This window comes from Silurus aristotelis, assembly GCF_946808225.1.
Source record: "Silurus aristotelis genome assembly, chromosome: 11".
NCBI lineage: Eukaryota > Metazoa > Chordata > Actinopteri > Siluriformes > Siluridae > Silurus > Silurus aristotelis.
In genome coordinates this window covers 22,980,029-22,999,640 of record NC_139584.1, presented here as the reverse complement: position 1 = coordinate 22,999,640, position 19,612 = coordinate 22,980,029, and the positions used below count along the sequence as shown (strand labels likewise).

At 40.4% G+C, this 19,612-nt stretch overlaps 1 protein-coding gene across 3 annotated transcripts in view; it reads right to left on the bottom strand.

The window, feature by feature from the left end:
- mib2 (MIB E3 ubiquitin protein ligase 2) overlaps positions 1-19,612 on the bottom strand; it is a 67,199-nt gene that overhangs the window by 16,723 nt on the left and 30,864 nt on the right. For all 3 annotated transcript variants that reach the window (XM_083554434.1, XM_083554435.1, XM_083554433.1), the window contains exons 4-12: positions 11,503-11,609; positions 10,237-10,431; positions 8,432-8,574; positions 7,942-8,049; positions 6,942-7,046; positions 5,208-5,370; positions 4,612-4,745; positions 3,989-4,137; positions 3,286-3,442 (exon numbers count right to left, since the gene is read on the bottom strand). In XM_083554434.1, the coding sequence (XP_083410560.1) occupies positions 3,286-3,442; positions 3,989-4,137; positions 4,612-4,745; positions 5,208-5,370; positions 6,942-7,046; positions 7,942-8,049; positions 8,432-8,574; positions 10,237-10,431; positions 11,503-11,609 (1,261 nt within the window). The remainder of the gene's footprint in view (positions 1-3,285; positions 3,443-3,988; positions 4,138-4,611; positions 4,746-5,207; positions 5,371-6,941; positions 7,047-7,941; positions 8,050-8,431; positions 8,575-10,236; positions 10,432-11,502; positions 11,610-19,612) is intronic.

Below are 19,612 nucleotides of genomic sequence, written 5' to 3'. Positions count from 1 at the left end.
TCCTTAAATATTCTAAATTTAGAAACATTACACATAACCTTGATGAGGGCTAGAACACTGAAATGACAACAACGGTAAATATATATATATTATTAGACCACTAAACCAAAATTATATTTAGGGCAAACTGGACAGCTGGAGATCAAAAAGCTAAGAGATGCTCTTCCCAGTCCAGTTTAGATAAGCCTCAATATACTGTTCATTACTGGCACAGTGAAAACCTTCTGCAGTTCTTTGTGTTGTACATTCTGTGATGCTTTTTTGCACACCACATTTGTAAAGAGAATTTGAAATACTCAAACCAACCTGGCACCAATAACCACAGCACAGTCATGTCCAAGTCACTTAAAGGACATTTTCGCCCTCTTGTTCTTAATGGATAATGTATGTCAGCAAGCTAACATCACTTAGCATGCAGATTGACTGTTGTTAATTAGTGGTTAGCAGCTTTCATTAATTATTAGCTATACGTGCCTTGTCACTCCTTAGCAAAATTTACACAGCAAACACTGAGGATAATTGATTCCATTCCAAGAACCCAGTGGGAAAAAATGTGCCATTGCTTTAAAGCGCTCTCGTATACACTTCTCCCACAAGATCTTGCCAGAGGTCTCCAGTGTTCCTGAGTTTCGGTGGAATCAGCTTTTTAAAGCTGCTCGCTACTGGAAATTAGATCTATTGGCCTATCAGGCGAGGGATGCTATCTCGCTATCTCATCAGAGCGAGCTTATGAGTTACACGTGCATTCGATTTGAAACGAGAAGTCATATTTTGCCTTGAGATGTCTGTTGATGCATTTACTCTTTATCGGCCTGTGACAGTATCAGCTTGTGTCACTTCCTCCATTTCTACATGCACTTTGTTCATTTTTGTTGGCTCTACATGACTCCATATGGATATCATTAGGCCTGTTGTATCTTGTTCTTGGTGGTGATATCCCAGAGGGTCTTTTATTCTGTTTCTTTTTCGATTCTACCAAATATGTGCTGGCTGGAGGCAGTAGATGTGGTTTAATCAGGGGAGATGCAGCTGTGCTGCCTCCCGCAGAGCTCAACCTACACCAAGAATACTCAAAAACTCATATTTACACACAGAGGCTTTGCCTGAAGTCATACCCTAAAAAACTGTAAACTGCAAACAGCTTGGTTAGAAGGCAATTATTAGAAAATCGAAGAAATTCAAGATGACTGTCTCCCTTGGATTTGAATGAGTAAAATCCCAAGAACACCATCCCAACTGTAAAGCATAGGGTGAAAACATCATGCGTTGGGGTGCTTTTTTGCAAAGGGGACAGGACGACTGCACCGTATTAAGGGAGGATGGATGGGGCCATGCATCGTAAGATTTTGGGCAACAACCTCCTTTCCTCAGTAAGAGCATTGGAAATGGGTCGTGGCTGGGTCTTCCAGCATAACAATGACCCCAGACACAGCCAGGGTAACTAAGGAGTGGCTCTGTAAGAAGCATTTCAAGGTCCTGCAGTGGCTCCAGACCTGAACCCAATTGAAAATCTATGGAAGGAGTTGAAACTCCGTGTTGCCCAGCGATAGACCCAAAAACTGAAAGATCTGGAGAAGACCTGTATGGAGAAGTGGGGCAAAATCCCTGCTGCAGTGTGTGCAATCCTAGTCAAGAACTACAGTAAACGTCTGACCTCTTTAATTGTAAACAAAGGTTTCTATACCAAATATTAAGTTCTATTTTTTGATTGTATCAAATGCTTATTTCATGTAATAAAATAAAAATTAATTATTTAAAAATCTTACAATGTGATTTAGATTCTGTCTCTTACAGTTAAGGTGTACCTACGATGAAAATTACAGATCTCTCTGTTCTTTGTAAGTGGGTAAACTTCCTTTCGGCATTGTATCAAATACTCATTTGCCCCACTGTATGTACATGTGACTTTATTTCATAAAAATTTTTTAATAAAATTGCAAAGATTTCAAACACACTTCCTTCCCATCATCATAAGTTGAATCTATTTTGAAATACTGCTGTTACAGAGCAAAATGTGGAAAAAGGTAAGCGCCGTGAACACTTTCCGGATGCACTGTATACATCACATAATGCATTTTTAACAAGAGCACAGCAAAACTAGGAGAATGGATAAAGCAAATCGCTAATGTTGTGTTTGGACATTTCTATGCTGGTTTGGGCTTGCGTTAATGCTACGATCGGTGTACAATGTATATAGAATTAAAATTACAAATCTGGTTATCCTGTATGACCTCATGCCTCGTTAAGGCATCACTTTTGAAATGCGCACTGGCTACATATTGAACTAACTACAGAGATCCACTAAGAATTTGGACGACACAACACAACCGACACTGCGCCATGCGGCAAGGAGGAAGCAAAAATCTGACGTGGTTTATGGCTTTGTCTTCTTCTTCTTTCGGCTTCTCCCATTAGGGGTCGCCACAGCGGATCATCCACCTCCATACTCCCCTGTCCTCTACATCTGCCTCTGTCAACCCAACTACCTGCATGTCTTCCCTCACCACATCCATAAACCTCCTCCTTGGTCTTCCTTTTTTCCTCCTTCCTGGTGGCTCCATCCTCAGCATTTTCCTACAGATATACCCCACGTCCCTCCTCTGCACATGTCCAAACCAACTCAATCTCACCTTCCTCACCTTGTCTTCAAAACGTCCTACATGTGCTGTCCCTCTAATAAACTTGTTTCTAATCCTGTCCATCGTCGTCACTCCTCAACATCTTCAGCTCTGCTACCTCCAGCTCCACCTCCTGTCTTTTATTTAATGCCACTGTTTCTAAACCATACAACATCGCAGGTCTCACCACAGTCCTATAAACTTTCTTTCACTTTGTACAGTGCAAAAAAAATAATAAATGCCTGTGTGTCTCTGTGTATTCCAAAACTCCTTCAGGGAGCCTTTCTACTCCAGCTGAGCTCCCACAGTTCAAGTGGAAAATGTGGAACGCCATTCTCAGAAGAGGCTCAGGCAGCGTGAAGATTTGAAATCAGCAGTGTTTGATTGCAAAGGCTGAGAATGAATTCAGACGATGGGCTAATTTGCTAATTGGCCCTAATGATGCAGATAAGTCACAGAAAGCACAGCGAGGGAAGCCAGGTTTCCCAGTTGAGTTATTATTTCTCCATTTCTGTACTTTGTGAGGGTGAAACAGACAGATGTGTAGAAGAGTAGACTGATCCTTACATTAAAGAAGCTTTTAAAGTTAATTGCATTCAAACTACTGTTTTCTTCAAATGCATAACCAAGAGCTGTGGGCTGCATGTATGCATTTGTGAACGTGTACCTGTAGGTTGACATCGGCCGAGTGCTCGGTCAGTACCCTCACTACGTCGGTGAAGCCCTTGTTGACAGAGATGTGGAGCGCTGTACACATCGAGTTGTTCAGTAGGTTGACGTTGGCCCCTTTGCTCAGGAGCAGGCGGGTGATTTCTGCTTGGTTTCTGCACACACACACACACACACACACACACACACACACACACACACACACACACACACACGTTACAGAGACATGCAGCGTTAATGCCAAGATGAGATAATACACATCTGAACTAGTTTTATTATAAAAAACAAAGTCCTAAATGACTCGGCACAGGCAAAGAGCACATCCACCCGCCGTCGCCAAACTATGATCAAATCAATGGAAACAATTCCATGTGTGGGAATGTAAGTTTGGACAAATAAAAGTCTCCAAAATTTCTCACTGCAATCAATCAATCCATAATTTTTGATACAAATAAAAGCTTTTAAAATCTAGACTACATTAATTAATGTTTTTAACCCAGTGCTTCCGTGTAAGGTTTATGTCTATCTAATAAAAATCCAGATACAGCATGATTCCATTAGTGCTTGGCCCCCTAAAACTTCTAACATAATGTACAGCAAGGTGAAAGTACCTTAACAAGAACAGTAACAAAACAGTGACAAAAAGCCTTTGAGTTAAAGGCTGTTTAGACAGTACAAGACCTTTACAGATTATTATTCACCCGAATGCTGTGTAGTGCAGCGCTGCGTCTCCGTCTTCGTCCTTGGCCTCGATGCTGCTGTTGGCCTGCAGTAGGACCTTCACTACTTCCATATGGCCCTGGTGAGCAGCCACCTGGAGTGCTGTCTTCCCCTGGTTCTTTATGTCCACCTACGAACAATCAGTCAGGATATAAAGAGCATCAGTTTTGTTTACTGTGAGCCAGGGAAGGACTAAGATCATACTCATATGCATGTCTTCCCTAAACTGTAGCCTGAAACTTTTCCACCAAAACAATGTCCCTGTCCATGTAGCGAGCTCCATTGTCTAAAAAATTACCATATCTCACAGTCATCCATGACTTTTAGAATTGTTCTATTTGTTGATTTTTTGGCTAAAATAGCTGCAAAGCTTCACCCATTTAAATTTACATATGGTAATTCAACAGAGTTGGTATGCGTTTGACTAAGGGAAAGCTTGTCACAGGTTTAATAGTAAAAGGAATAGGCTAAAATAATAACAATTATAATAACAATATTAATAATAATAAACAGTGTCATAAAACACAATTGTAAATTGATTCCTTATGCATTTAATGCAATTCTGACATTGTGCAATGCTCCAAATCCATTACAACACACCAACCTTATCTGGATGTTTCTGCACTAGTTCACGGACTTTAGCAACGCTGCCGTGAGCAGCCTCGATGACCAGGCGCCCGGGGTTATCCTGCTCCGTGGACTGAGACAACAGCTTTTCCAGGACAGAAATAACCGTGGCTGAAAAATAGTAAGGTAGAAAAAGAGACAATTCACTCTTAATCCTCTACGGATATCCATGAAGAAAATACAGCTTCTTTCTCAGAAAGTCAAATGAGTCAAAATGTCACCATGCACTAGTGACCTGTTTGAATGATCTCAGCCCCCTGTGTCATGTGGGAAAGAAAAAGTGAATTTGTTGTTTGCCATGAAATGGACGGTGAGAAACGAGGAGTTTTGAAAACCTAGGAGGTCAGGTAGAACAAATGGAAGTCCATCCACCCATCGCCAGAGGGTGGGAGCATTTATGGATGAAAAAGACATGCAAAAGACAAGGGTTAACAAAGAAAAGTGTTTACATTCAGAGACAAAAAAAGAGAGTTAAGCATAAACGTCTTTAGGGAACAGACAACAGAAAAAATCAAAAAAGGTGCAATTAAACAAGCGGCGTGACGGACGGGGATGCGGCCGTTTCCTGCTTACTTCTTGATTCGCTTGGATTGTCAGCCGTCATCAGATTGGCGTCCACCTCGCCCGGCTGAGCCGAGAGACACGCAGGGTTAAAAGTCCACGTTTGTCCTCCAAATGCCACGCGCAGGTCACCATCCGCATACACTTTCAAAACCTTGCCAACCTGGCCCAGGGCCTGATGAAACACACACCCAGCACAAACAGCATTATCTTGATGAGTGCAAAACCTGGCCCTATCCTTAGTTCTGTTTTATCCAGCAAGCCTTAGTCTAATATTTGCTGTCTTTCTCAACTGCACCGAATAACAGCCAGAAAGAAATCACGCACAGCTAATCTCGCTTGTGTTCTGGAACGGAGCATGTGATGCAGATACGTAGCAGTCCTGGCCAGTTTAGGTCAGAGGATTACCGTCCGGGTTTTGTAACTGGCACGTGCTTATCGCGTCTGTTAACTTAAATATGACTTTATTGTCACCTTGAGATTCGCCGAATGTACAGGATTAACTCCACTGATATAGGAACAGTACAAAGGTGGTTGATAATTCCCTGAATCATGCGATCCTGTTCTTTCAAAATGTACCTCGTTAACACGATTACGTAATAGTGTTAACAGCGTAACAAGATTACGTACGTTAGAATTACTTAACAAAGGTAAAATGCATCACAGGGCAACTTTCCGAGTACACGCAAGACTACGTCACACCTGTGCCTTATAATTAGCACAATCGTATCGAAAGAACATGAGCAGTACTTGGCATAGTAACTGTCATGTTGAGCGAAATCGAACCTGAAGAGAACAAAAAGAAATCGAAATCATAACACGTGACGTTTTATCTGACTTTGCTGCGCATGGATGCATACGCATGCATGGATCGCTGGATGACAGCAGAAGCGGAATGTAAGAAATAGCTCTTGCTTAGTCTAATTTTCCACTTGAAAAAACATCCATACTGTAAAACACAAAAACTCCAGTTTTATCTTTTAGTGATACGAATTAATCATGTACAGAATGACAAGGAATAATAGGAATTAGTTCAGGGAAAGCTACTATTGCTTAATTGCTGTGACATACAGCAGTGCCAGAAGTGATTTCTGAAAATCTGTTGTTATTTTGGATCTATAAACCAAAAAATAAATAAATAAATAACAAAGCCCACACTGCAGACAGGATTTGCATTTCAGAAGAAAATACATTGAGAAAATCTCCCAGATGTTTAATATTTAAATCCCTCCTGTCTCGGTCACGATCATGGAAAGTGAAACTTAAATCTGTAACGGGGGGATGGGGGTTGGATTTATTCACACACGTTTTAAAAATATTTTTATTAAAAGCTTCTTTCTTTTCACAATTTTATCATAATAAGCATTATCATAATGGCCTGTATATTAACTTATTGGGGGGGAAAACGGTAGTAGTATGTGAAATCAGATATTGAGCACCCCCTTGAAACCAAAATGGGATAATCTTTGTTTCATAACAACTCTGCGAAGATTCCACTGTGAGATCGGTGAGGCTCCTCCTATCGAAGCATCGAATCTTCCACTATTCGGGGGCACTCCTAATATATTCAACTCTCTGTATATGTCATTGAATTTGTATAGTAATTTAATAATGTGTAAAGTGTAATTGTACAACGTAAACTAACTGATATTTCCTTTAAATAAAGAGAGCGTAGTTGGTTTATGGAGTACGGTGAGTTTATGGACATTTTGCACAGTGTGTGTGGGACAGGATTGGAGTACATACAGGTGCCATACTGTCAGTCCACTCTCCATGCCCGGCTTGTAGCCTCTTCACAGTCTCGATGTCATCCAGTACCCTCACCAACTCACCTACTGCAAACGTGTTCACCTGAAACCATTTCAAGAACAGACAGACACACAAAAGCTTGATCAGACATGACAGTCCAGCAGGAGCTAAGGCTCTATTATGGGACTTACACAGGGATTTGGCTAATCACTGATATGCCGTGTAGAGCCACGTGCATGGATGTCTAGTCATGCGGCAGTAACTGTGGGCTTTACATTTGTTCTGGATTTATGCCAAGAACCTTAGCACTCGCTTTGGTTCTGGCTTTGGGTAAACGTTGATTCTTCAAGGTACTATAAGATGAGAAATGCACAGGGAGCTGCTTGATCCACTGCTCGCTCAGGATATTATATCATAAATCAACTGGAAATCAAATAAAGGTGAGAGGTGAAACAGGAGATTTATTTAATATCCCTGCCCAATTGGGAGAAGCAGGGCAGCTGTAAAACATGCACAGTGTAACACAGCCTTTCCCAGTGCGCATTAAATCAACCCCCCCCCCCCCCCCGTCATCCATATGCGCCATGTTATGTCATGTCCATTCTTCTAGTGTGAACCCATGTCTCTTCATAACAACGACAAGAGACTGGAAGACGTATTTCACTTAAGCTCATAGTGTGTAAAGAAAAGCGGCTATGCAGTTGCATCACTTAGGGAAGATTTCCAAACTGCTTCTGCCCCCGTGACTCTCAGCATGAGAGCTGTGAGCCAGGAACTTCATGAAATGCCTTTCCATGGCCGAGTTGCTACACACAAGCCTAGGAGAACTTTTCCACAAATGTCTAGGGGTTCCTATATAATTGGGGATTTTTATGCAGAACGGCATAGGCTTCCATTTCAATCAGGGTTTTAAGAAGAACTCCTGATGAATGCTAATAAACTTTGACTTGGAAAAAGGCTTGAGGAACCCCTTTTCTTTTCCCTGATTTCTGCTTACTTTAGTCAGAGCGCCTGGGTGGAAAGTCCAGCGTATGTTGTTACTGTACTGGACTCTGACGTCCCCTCGATCCGTTATCCTGTGCACTGTTCCGATTCTGCAGATGTACTGTGAAACAAAATAAAAGCACAAACCCAATTTATTTGTACTAGCTTTGAAAACCTGGCAAACAAAAACATGTAAATGACAAAAATAAATACTTAATATTGAGAAATAAAACTTTCTAATCATCTGATAAAAGGCAAAAATCAAAACAAAGGTAAATCACAGGGGTATGTATTATCATGCTGAAACAGGTTTGGGTCTCATAGATCAAGTAAAAGGAAAATTGTATGCTCCCACATCCAAAGAGACCCTGTACAAATGTGTGTATTCAACTTGGGGTAACAGTTTGGAGAAGAAAACACATATGGATGGGAAAAGTCAGGGGTCCCAATACTTTTGCCCAAATAGTGTAGCTCCAGCTGTGTACATGAAGATTTTCATTCACCTCTGCCATTTTAGGATTCCAGCCTCCGTGTCCTTCCTGCATCTGCCTGAGGATGTCCACATCCAGCAGACATTTGACTTTATCCCCCTGCTGGAATGTGTGACTATCAGCACTCTCCTGCCTCTGCAGCTCTGCATGTTCACCTAAACACACATATGGGAGAATCTTATACATTATGCATTAATGAAGTACTGAAGTTGGTCAGTGCCTTCCATAATATGAGAGAGATTCTTTATGACAAATTAGATTTTTTTGGATATCTGTAAGAGTTAACGGAGAGAACGGGCATTCGGTTAACCGCTAATAGAAGGAAAAATAGCTCACTTAATATGGTGTAATCATGTATCATTTTCCACTGCAATTAAATGTTCCTTTTCTCAGCGGTGTGCTCACGTGTGCTCATGTGTCTGACAGACGTATTGCAGACAAGTAATGAGCAGAGGAAGGAAAAAATGCAGGTGCCTTAAACCCAAAAGCTAGATTTTAATATTTTATAGGGAAATTTTGTGCATACTTAGACATGGGTTCTACACGTGTGGAATTTTCTGGGCTCCCCTTCCAGTTGATTGTTAGAATCAGTTGAAAGTTGTTAGAAACTACCTTTATGCTTGAAAAATGAAGTTGAGAAAGGCTGAGGTCATGCTTCACTTGTTTGCTGTCAAATGTAATATTATAATCAAGAGAACCTTAGAAATAGATAAAAAAAAAGAAAATAAAAATAAAAAAAAAAAAGAAAGAAAATAGACTATAGTGATTTATTTAAATTTGTGACTGGGAAAAGTATTGAAATGAATATGGGATAGTCCAAGCCGTAATAATCGCAATTTTACGTAAAAGGCTATTTGGGGCATTGTTTTGAGTTGTGGAAGGAATTGAAAAATATATATTTTAGTTAATTTGCTGTGTTGTTTCTAAAGAAAACCAAGCGACCACGGTTTGAAGGATAATATGACTAATCACTAATCAGCTAGCAACATCTTTTTCAGTTTGATTATTTTGTTCTCCATGTCATGATGCATGTCGTCCACTTGCACAGCAAATAAATGAATGTTTTTAACGTTTGAGTGTGAACACAAGGTTGGTTTTTACAGTGACCAGGCATAACATTATGGCATTACAAAAATGATGTGAATAACGCCAATTATCTCCTCATCATGGCACCTGTTAGTGTGTGGGATTTTATTAGGCAGCAAGTAAACATTTTGTCATCAAACTTGATGTGTTAAAAGCAGGAAAAATGGGCAAGCGTAAGAATCTGATTGAGTTTGACAAGAGCCAGATTGTGATGTCTAGACGACTGGGGCAGAGCGTCTCCAAAACTGCAGCTCTTGTGGGATGTTCCCAGTCTGCAGTGGTCAGTATCTATCAAAAGTGCTCCAAGGAAGGAACAGTGGTAAACCGGGGACAGGGTCCTGGGCGGCCAAGGATCATTGATGCACGTGGGAAGCAAAGGCTGGTCCTTGTGATCCGATCCAACAAACGAGCTCCTGTAGCTCAAATTGCTGAAGAAGTTCATGCTGTTAATGCTCAACTGGTCACATGTTTTGGCAGCGAAAGGGGACCAACATAATATTATGTAGGTGGTCCTAATGTTATGCCTGATCGGTGGTCATATAGTTATACCTGATCGTTGTGCTTGTGTCATTTTAAAAGGATCAAACGTGCCGAGTATCGCCACCTAAATTAATTAAATGTAAATATTGAACATTTAAATTGGGAGTACAGAATTATTTTTGAGATCAAATACACATAACGAGTACTAAAACAAATAGGAGGAACACATCTTTATTTTTCTCCAGTCACACCTAGCTTGGGCAGGTGCTCCTTGTAGTAGTAGCCTCCTTGGCCGTCTGAGACGTATTTGAGGTCCACCTTGCCCTTGTGACCCATCCTGTAGACATTAGTTGTGCCGTTAGACCAGGTGACGCTGGCCACGCTGCGGCCGGACTCTTGGTCCCAACCTCGGATATCGACCACCTTCCCGATCTTCCCCTCTCCTCCTGTTTGACAAAGCAACAAACGCAGAGACAGACACACGAGAGCGCAGCGATCTCAGCACAAAGTCAAACAGTGTGAGTAATTAATGGTCATTCAAAACATACGGTTATGAGCTCAATTCGATTCACAATTCGATTCACATCAAACACTGTCCATACACTAGTACTACATTTAGTACCAACCATGGCTACAAGTGTAATATCTACTAGACCTTCACCTGAAACACATTCAGCATAACCAGGTTACAAATGTAGCATCAAAATTAGGAAAGATTGCATTGAAAATGAAAGAAAATGCAGCGGAATATAATGGCAAGCATTTTTTTTCCACACCCTGTGGGGTAGAGCAATTATCACCATCAACCCACAAGAAGATATTTCACAAGCACAGCATGGACATTTTGACTCATTTAGCATCAAAGACATTATGCAGTAAAAAAAAAAAAAAAAAGGAGAAAAAAAAAAGAAAAAAAAGGGAGATGGGGGGCCCAAATGATTGAGGGTTCCAGTTGACTAGTTGTCACCCAGAGAGGATGAAGTCTTGGCTGGAAGAAGAGAAATAAATGTCCTATCATGCAGCAGCTCTACACTTCAAAAAAAAAAAAAAAAAAAAAAAAAAAAAAAAAAAAAGGGAGCAATGTCCCGAAATAAAATGTAGAATATTCCTTCCTCTGAGTACATAAACAGTAAGCGGGGATCCGTGTGTGAGCCATTTTCCATTTAAGACAGTAATGTCAAGGGACGATACAACAGCAATTACTCATAACCTGCATTCCAGCGTGGTTTACTGAGGGCTAAATTTAGATGTTTAGCCTTTGCTGTGGCACCCAAACGCAAAAAAGGCTTGTTCTAGGTAAACATTCAGATATCTACCAACACGTGAACGTGCTTTTTTTTGGAAGACATCTGCTGAACATACGCCACCTTATTTCAAGTGTTAACTGCGACTTCTGAACCGACTGCAAAAACCACGTTCAAGCTTCGAGCTGGCTTCAAATTCCCTAACGGGACAGTGCCCTGATTATCGCAATGTATTACTGAAGGACTTAATCTGACTTGCATGCTTTTACTTACCGTCTTGGTTGCCCCAATCCCAGTCGGGTCCACGAACAACTTTTACGCCCTGGAAGATTCCCTTAAGGATAATCCGTGACAGGTTTTGCCTCGGTGCCAAGCTCACCCTGAGTCAAGAAAAGAAAACACATTTTACACAATTAGATGGACACAAGACAATCACAGGTGTCTGTGAGCTCAGATGTTTGTGGACACCTGACTATAAGATTCGTATGTGCTTTTTGAACATCCCACTCCACGTTTAATCCTCATTTGCTGTATAACCTCCACTCTTCTGGAAAGATGTTGCACTAGATTTTGGAGTGTGCTTGAGGAGATGTTTGCTCATCCAGCAACAGGGCCATTAGTAAAGTCAAGCACCGATATCCGATAGACTTGAGCTCAGAGCTCTATATGTAAATCATATCTTCATGGAGCTCAATTTGTGCACAGGAGCATCATCAAGCTGGAGCTGGTTTGGGTCTCCTAGTTCAAGTGATTAAACCACACAATAGCTGGAAAAATTAGGTGTCATCATTATTTGTCCATATAGTGGACCAATCTCTTGTGTGTTACAATGCCATGTGGCACAGCAGGAGCAGCAGTTTGTAAACATATCATTGTCACAGAGGATGCATTTGTTAGCCTTAACTCTCTGCACATTTTTAGCTATGTCAGATGATGGGGAAAACCAGTGGGTGGGAATTGGCAGATCAAATTGGAAAGAAAGTGAGGAAAAATTTAGGATACACAAAAACCCAACCATGTATTATTGGCTACATGCTCGGCACATAAATTCCCTGGCATTTGCATATGCTTTTATTACTGACAGAAAACTAAATCGTCAAACACATCGATCATGTCTGGAAAAAAAAAATACATGAAAAACATTTAGAACAATGATTTACAAACTAATCCTATACAATACATACAAAAAAATGTCTGCAATGTCAATACAGCGATGCAAAAATGCCTGTACTTCTGTTTTGTTTTTTCTATTTTTATTTAATTTTCTTAAAAACCACAAGGCAAGACACAGTTGGCTGGTTTCACAAGTCTCAGAGGAAGCATGCGCTAGCCCACAACCTCCCTGGGTAGAAACCGACATGTCACAAGGGAGAACTGGTTAGCGAGTGGGAAATGGCAAATGACCAAAATGGGGGTGAGAATGTAAAAAAAAAAAAAAAGAAATCTCGGGTCCATTCCCCTTCAGTAAATTTCATTCATATTTAATTTGACTGCTTCATGCTGAAAAAGCAGAAGTTCGTCATCACTTTTAACAAGTGGTCGAAGGTTTTAAATGCTATGACTAATCAAGCCATGATGACACTTCCGCTTTTCACTGTCACTGCAAAGTATGAATTGCACATACGTACATACATACGCACGTAGCCTTTCCACAATGCAAGCAGTTATCGCAGTTATATAAATTTTTTCGTCAGAGACAAAATAGACATTTTCTACAAAAAACAAAAAATAAATAAATAAATATTGATTGTGATTATCGGAATAAAATCAAGTTGAAAGAAATCAAACAGGAAGTCATATTTTTTTAGCCCTGACGTGGTACAATCGTACAATATAAACATACAGCTCGAACCTGACACACGTGGTAGAAATGTAAAACAAAGTGTGTACAGCGAAATAAGCAAATGCGCTTAAAATGAAACAAAATAAGAAACGAAGCAGGCATGTTTAAGAGGAAAATAAACAAAGAACAAAGGTGATGGAAGCCCTAACAAAAGAAAAGAAATCAGGGGCGGGGTCCTGTTGCCTCAAGACCAACACACGCTGAATGGATACAGCCAACATGTGCTTAGCTGTTATCCGGAGTTACATACAAGCCTTGTGTTTCTCATATGTCTCTCATTCCTTGAGTCTATGTGCATCTGTGTGATTCGAGTTCTGTTCCAAAATCAGAATGGATTAGACAGATCTTGCCCAGCGTACTGCCCTAGATCTAAAACATGTGCAGGAAAAATACAACTAAAAACATTTCGACTGTACGTAATCACACAGAGACTGCGATACAGTATGCCAACAAATGAGAGCGCACTTAGTAGCCAGTTCTTCCAGATCCTTCCAAAACATCCCCTGTGCTGCGTCAGGACCGGGTCCAATTACGTACCTTATTGTAAAGATATGGTCCGATCTGGGCGCAAAGGAACTGCCTATTCCCATACTTCCTCCGAAGGCTCAGCATGAAGACTCGCCTCAGTTACACATAATATAGATTTCGACATTCACTAAAAGAGGCTAAATAACTGTAGTGTCTGATATTTCAATCTTCAATCAATCATCAATCAGTGTTTCTGATGGGGTTTTCTTTTTTCTTCAAAATTTGTCCATAAAAAAAACCACAAGGTGACATCCCAGTCTTGGAGGTTCGAACAAAATAGCAGCAAACCTTTAGATGAACTAAGTAAGCTAAGGTGCACGTAAGTAGGCAGGGGTCAGGTGTAATCTCCCAGACTCTGTGTGTGTGTGTGAGTGTGTGTGTGTGTGTGTGTGTGTGTGTGTGTGTGTGTGTGTGTGTGTGTGTGTGTGCTTAAAAACTCAAGCAAGATCAAGAGTTGAAACTAATCTCCCAATTTAGGAAACAAAAGCACAACGACGACTTTTTATCAGGCGCAACATAATGAGTTCTGACAAGTCAGCCAAGTGTGTTCATTCATACGTCTGCCACAACACATAACCCTCTTTGGAAGGTTTGGCATTTATAAAAAGGGTTCCACTAACCCTAACTGTAGAGAAGCCGAAGAAGATATTTTTAAGCATGTTATCTCTACTTAAGAGTTTATTCTAGTATTGTGAGCTTCTTTGTAACAAGTGCTAGGAAACAGCAATTAACAATTCCCGGAGGAAATCGAATTTATGTGCGCAGCAGATCCCTGAATCTGGTTTATCATCTATATATCTGTGTTAGATGGCGAAGGCCAAATGTAAGCGCTATCATATTGTTTTGTTGAAGAACTGCTGTTAGGAACAGTAAAAAAAAAAAAGGCTACATGGTTTGCACTGTACAGCCAGTTCAAACAATGAGAAAGTGGTAGGTCAGTGGTTAAGGCTCTGGTTTACTGATTGGAAGGTCAGGGGTTAAAGCCTCAGTATTGCCAAGCTGCCACTCTTGCACCCTTGACCAAGGTCCTTAACCCTCTTTGCTATAATGTTTACGTGACGAGTTTAAACCGCTTTCTTTCCTTCTCCTTTGTGATACAGACGATCCTCACTGCTCGCATCTCCATAAATTACGTTTGCATAATTTTCCGCTTATTTTAACATTAACAACAAAACCAAAGCAAAAACACACTGTGACCATTCCGAATTAATTAAATATTACACTCAACAACAATCACAATAAAAAAAAATAAAAAAAAAGGAAGAACAATATACTTTTTCTTTATAGTCGTAGAATGTTTGTTAGTTACTGTTATCACATTTACTATACTTTAGCAGCCATGAACAACCATTCCCTCAGAAAATCCGCACTATTTTTCACTTAGAATGAATAAATAAATAAAATAAATAAATACATCACAGCTTGTCAGCACTGAGTATGTTGGTCACGTGATGGGGATCACCAAACAAGAAATGTCTATACACCTTCTATGTACTGAGACACCAACATGCCAGCTTATCATAGGGCTATTGGAACAACAACAGGGGATATCCAGCATCAGCGGAAATAGAATAGATGCCTGTTTACCTCAGGATAAGGATTAGTGACTAGCGGGCATGACAACCGCTAACTAACCAAGCGTCAGGCGTGAGCTGATTAACAAGCTGCGAGGGTTGTTGTGTTTCCATCGCATGGTGAACGTACGCGAGGCCATATGCTCTTAAACACACACAGAAACCTCAGAGGACAGATGCCCCTGAGTAAAGCGCAAAAACATTATCGTACAGGCAACACTAATATTTTCTTTGATTAAAAAAAGAACGTGTTGTAAGGAACACAATAAATAAATTCATAATAAGAACAGACAATCCTGATTGCTTATACCTTTTCAGATTCCTTACTCTACTACAGACAGACTCTCTACTCTGGACCACAATTTGTTGATGAGCAATGATAAACAATGTATTGTGCTTTTTGAATAGAATTTACCTTATGCTTGTTTATAATGTTAGTAAACGTTCACGAGATGTCAAGCTACACCCAGTATTTCCCTTTACAACCTCGCTTTTTTTACCATGCTGAAATAAAAATGAGTAAAATTACAATTTGCATACAATTTTAATGAGAAACCGGAAATGGCAAAGTCCCTTATGGAAACCTTACTGACCGATACAAAGCAAAACACCTGACTCTTCTTAGGTAAATGTTAAATAAACTTCCCTATTGTTACAAAGACACAAATCTGAACTCATTAAACACAAGTTCCCTATTCGGTGTTGTTATCGCAAGATCTTTTTGTTGTGCCCCATCTATTAGCAAGATAATCTACTTCCCTCTCCAATTTCTGGTGAAAGTGGAATCTGTGGCTCATTCTACTCACTGCCTGTTTATTCCCCTGACAAAGCGCAAAGCTAATCAAATCCAACAGGCTAACGTTGCATTAGCTCTTTTTCTCACAAATGATCCCCGTTAATGTCTCCCTTTATTAGATATGGATTCATGCCAAACACACGTGAGTGTAAGTTCTCAATCAGTGTGATCCAGAAGCGTCACGATGAGACTGGCTACTGACAGCCTTGGAATCCGTGTGAAAACGCATTTGCTGTTTCATTCTCTTGTACAACACTGAACAATGTAGAACGCTGATATGGTTAGGGTTGGTATACCCTGATATGAAAAACTGAAAATATTAGGATAACAGTACACTACTGCAGACCAATGTAGCTTTAGATTCCTGTTTTTGAAGGACAAGCCCGGAACCCATTGTGGTGTTCTGTTCAAGTTCCTGCATGTTGAGCGATCCGAGATGCTTTTCCGCTCTCCACAGTTGTAAAAAGAGTGCTTATTTAACTTATATATCCTTCCGTAAGTTCAAACCAGAGTGGTCATCCTCCTGTAATCTCTCTCAACAAAAACATTTTCATCTTCAAACCCTCTGCTCAGTGGATCTAAAAACAACCACACTTTTCGAGACTGTTGTGTGTGAAATTCACTGGAGATCATCAGTTTCTGAAATACTCAACCCAGCCCATTGGATAGTAACAACCACGTCAAGGTTCTGACATTCAATGTGACCATGTGAAGCTCTTGGCTTGTATGTGCATACTTTTATGCACTGCACAGCTGTCTTATGATTGACTGAAATGTCTGTGCTGTCTACACTTCAGGAAACGCTAGGGTTCTCAAAACACCGCTTTTCTCGATGACTACCGGCTTTCTGTTACAATATAAAAACAATCTGACTAAAGGAAAAGAAAAAAGCAATGTGAAAGAACATGGAGATGAACAGACTGCATTTTCTATTATAGCTGCTTGTGAGTATAAACATGAGCAAAACATCCTATCATATGACCTTTCATGCCAGGAGATCCCACCCCCCCCTCCCCCCTCAACAGTCAATACACTGGATTCTGTATCCGGGTGTATAAAGCTTTCATCAGCTCTTAGTAAATGGTGCCCCTCAAGTCATTCGCTGCTTTAGTGAAGAAAGACTGAAACAACCAGAACATGGCAGATTTTCTTATTTACCATCCATTTCCCAATCTGAGTGGCTCATTTTCCATTTAAAAAGGAATCTAATGAGAAGTGAGTGCTCGTAAGGTCTCCGAGTCTCCCAACACTTCATTTGAAATAGTGAATAATAAATTGCTTGATGTGGCAGTTCCATAAAAGAAACCGTCATATACAAGAGTCGGCGCTTTCATCCCGATGGAAATCCAGTTTTATACTTATGCAAATCAAATCCCACCCTTGACTCGCATACCTCACGCCTTCCACTGTGGAATCTGTGCAATAATCCATATAAGCAGAAAGTACAGGAAGACTGTCTTTACATATATCTATGTAAAAGATTCCGCAATCAGGAAAAGTTTCCAATGCTCAATAGTGCCAAAGGTAGGATTTGAGTTGTGTTCATTTGCTTAGCTTTTGATCATTTTAATATTGGCGCAAACGAAACAACTTTGACTCGAATGATTTCAATAAGGCTATTGATAAATAGAATGCATACAAAATTAAAAGACAGGCCAGAGTTTTGACATTCATAATGTGGCTCTTCCCCAAACTGTTACCACAAAGTTGGACGCACACAATACTAGATCATCTCTGGATGCGGTACGATTCAATTTTCCCTTCACTTGAACTAGGAGACCCAAACCTGTTCCAGTATGACAATGCTCCTATGGGTTGGAATGGAAGATCTTGAGTAACCCACTCAGAGATCTGATCTCAACCATGCTAAACACCGTTGGGATGAATCAGAACATGGACTGCACCCCAGGGCTCGTCAGCCTCCATCAGTAAAGAAGAAAGGTTGTTGTGAAAACCCCGGCACTAAACAAAGAAATAAAAACAACACAATATAAAAAGGCAGAGATTGAGACAGAGCCGAAGGAGTACGGTCTGCTGGAAACGCTGTAAGTTAATCTTGTCAGATCATAACAGCCAAATATGGATCTCATGTCGAGTTGGCCGGCGAGCTTGAAATAAGGACAAGAAGCGGCCTGTTTACGGGTACGAGGCCCCCATCAGTGGGGGGAGTAACACAGAGGCTCTCGCCACAACACCACATTCAACCAGCACACAAACACAGACAGGCTTAACCTCAGCTTCGCCTCAGTAACAAACCCACGTTCGATAATCTTGTTTATGAAAGAGGTCGAGTGCCTTGTGGTAAGAACGCAAAGAACGCCGCAAGTTCTCAATAGACGCATACGGATGCTTAATGGGGAGGAAAAAAACTGACAGAAGAAAGAGACAGATAGAAAGGAAGTTACCAAGATTACAATCATGTTTAAAAAAATAAATAAATAAATACTTAATATGGCATTTTCATTGTGCGAGTTCAAAATCAACAAGATGTAAATCGTCGACTGAAGTCAATCAGAGAGTGAAACCCCCCCCCAGCAAGTTCTAAAGAGAGTTTATTATTAGTATATAGGGCGCTGTGTAAAGGTCAGTGTTGGAAGGCAAAGACGTGTTAAAAAAAAAAAAAAAAAAAAAAAAGTAAGAGAATTAAACATTTCCACGGTTTACAAACATTCATGTACAACAACTTTTTTTTTTTTTTTTTTTTTTTTTTTTAAATGCATCGAGGAGGCGGTTTATAGATGTGGTGAGGGAAGACATGCAGGCAGTTGGTCTGAAAGAGGCAGATGTAGAGGACAGGGGGGTATGGAGACGGATGATCCACTGTGGCGACCCCTAATGGGAGAAGCAGAAGGAAGAAGAAGAAGAAGGGAACCAGCAGTTTTTGCATACAGCTAGCATCCTGGAGAACCTGCCACGATCCTTTCCAAAGACATGCAGGTTGTGCAGGCAAAAACTGATCGCCTTCATTATGTTAAAAAGTGGCATGTTATATAAACATTTTTCTTTCTTTACATATTCTTATGTGACATCATTTCCTTCTTTCCTTACATTTGTTCGAAAAGAAAAATTGGACTCAGCAATGGAGAAGTAAGAGTACAGCCATTGGGACAAAAAACAAAGGTGTGTTAACATTAGCATAAACATTTGTCTTCGGTGACGAGCCAGAAAACTGACAGCGAGACAAATGAGACGTGAGTCGCTTTATGCAAATTAGCCATAACAAGGAAATTGGCATAATCCGGCAGGGACCAGTTTATGAGTGTGTTTCGAGCTTGTGGTGCGAAAAGCTTTTACAAACACACCTGGAACATAAAGTACATTACACATTTTTACGCTCTTAAATTCTTAAATTCTTTGATTCAGCTTCAGCTAGTGGTGCTGGAAATTTAACTTGCGACCGTCTGATCAGAAGTTCAACCCACTGAGCTACCACTTCCCTCTTTCTCATGTGAGCTGGATGGACTGTGCAAGCCCACAGCCAACAGCAGCACTGCTACCCCCACAAACTACATGCGACATGATTTGAACAGTACAATGAATCAACATCCAATAGTTTTTTTATATGATTTCTGATGTGTGTGTGTGTGTATATATATATTTATATATTTCTTGGTTAAAAACCATTGAAAGACAATTCTCCTT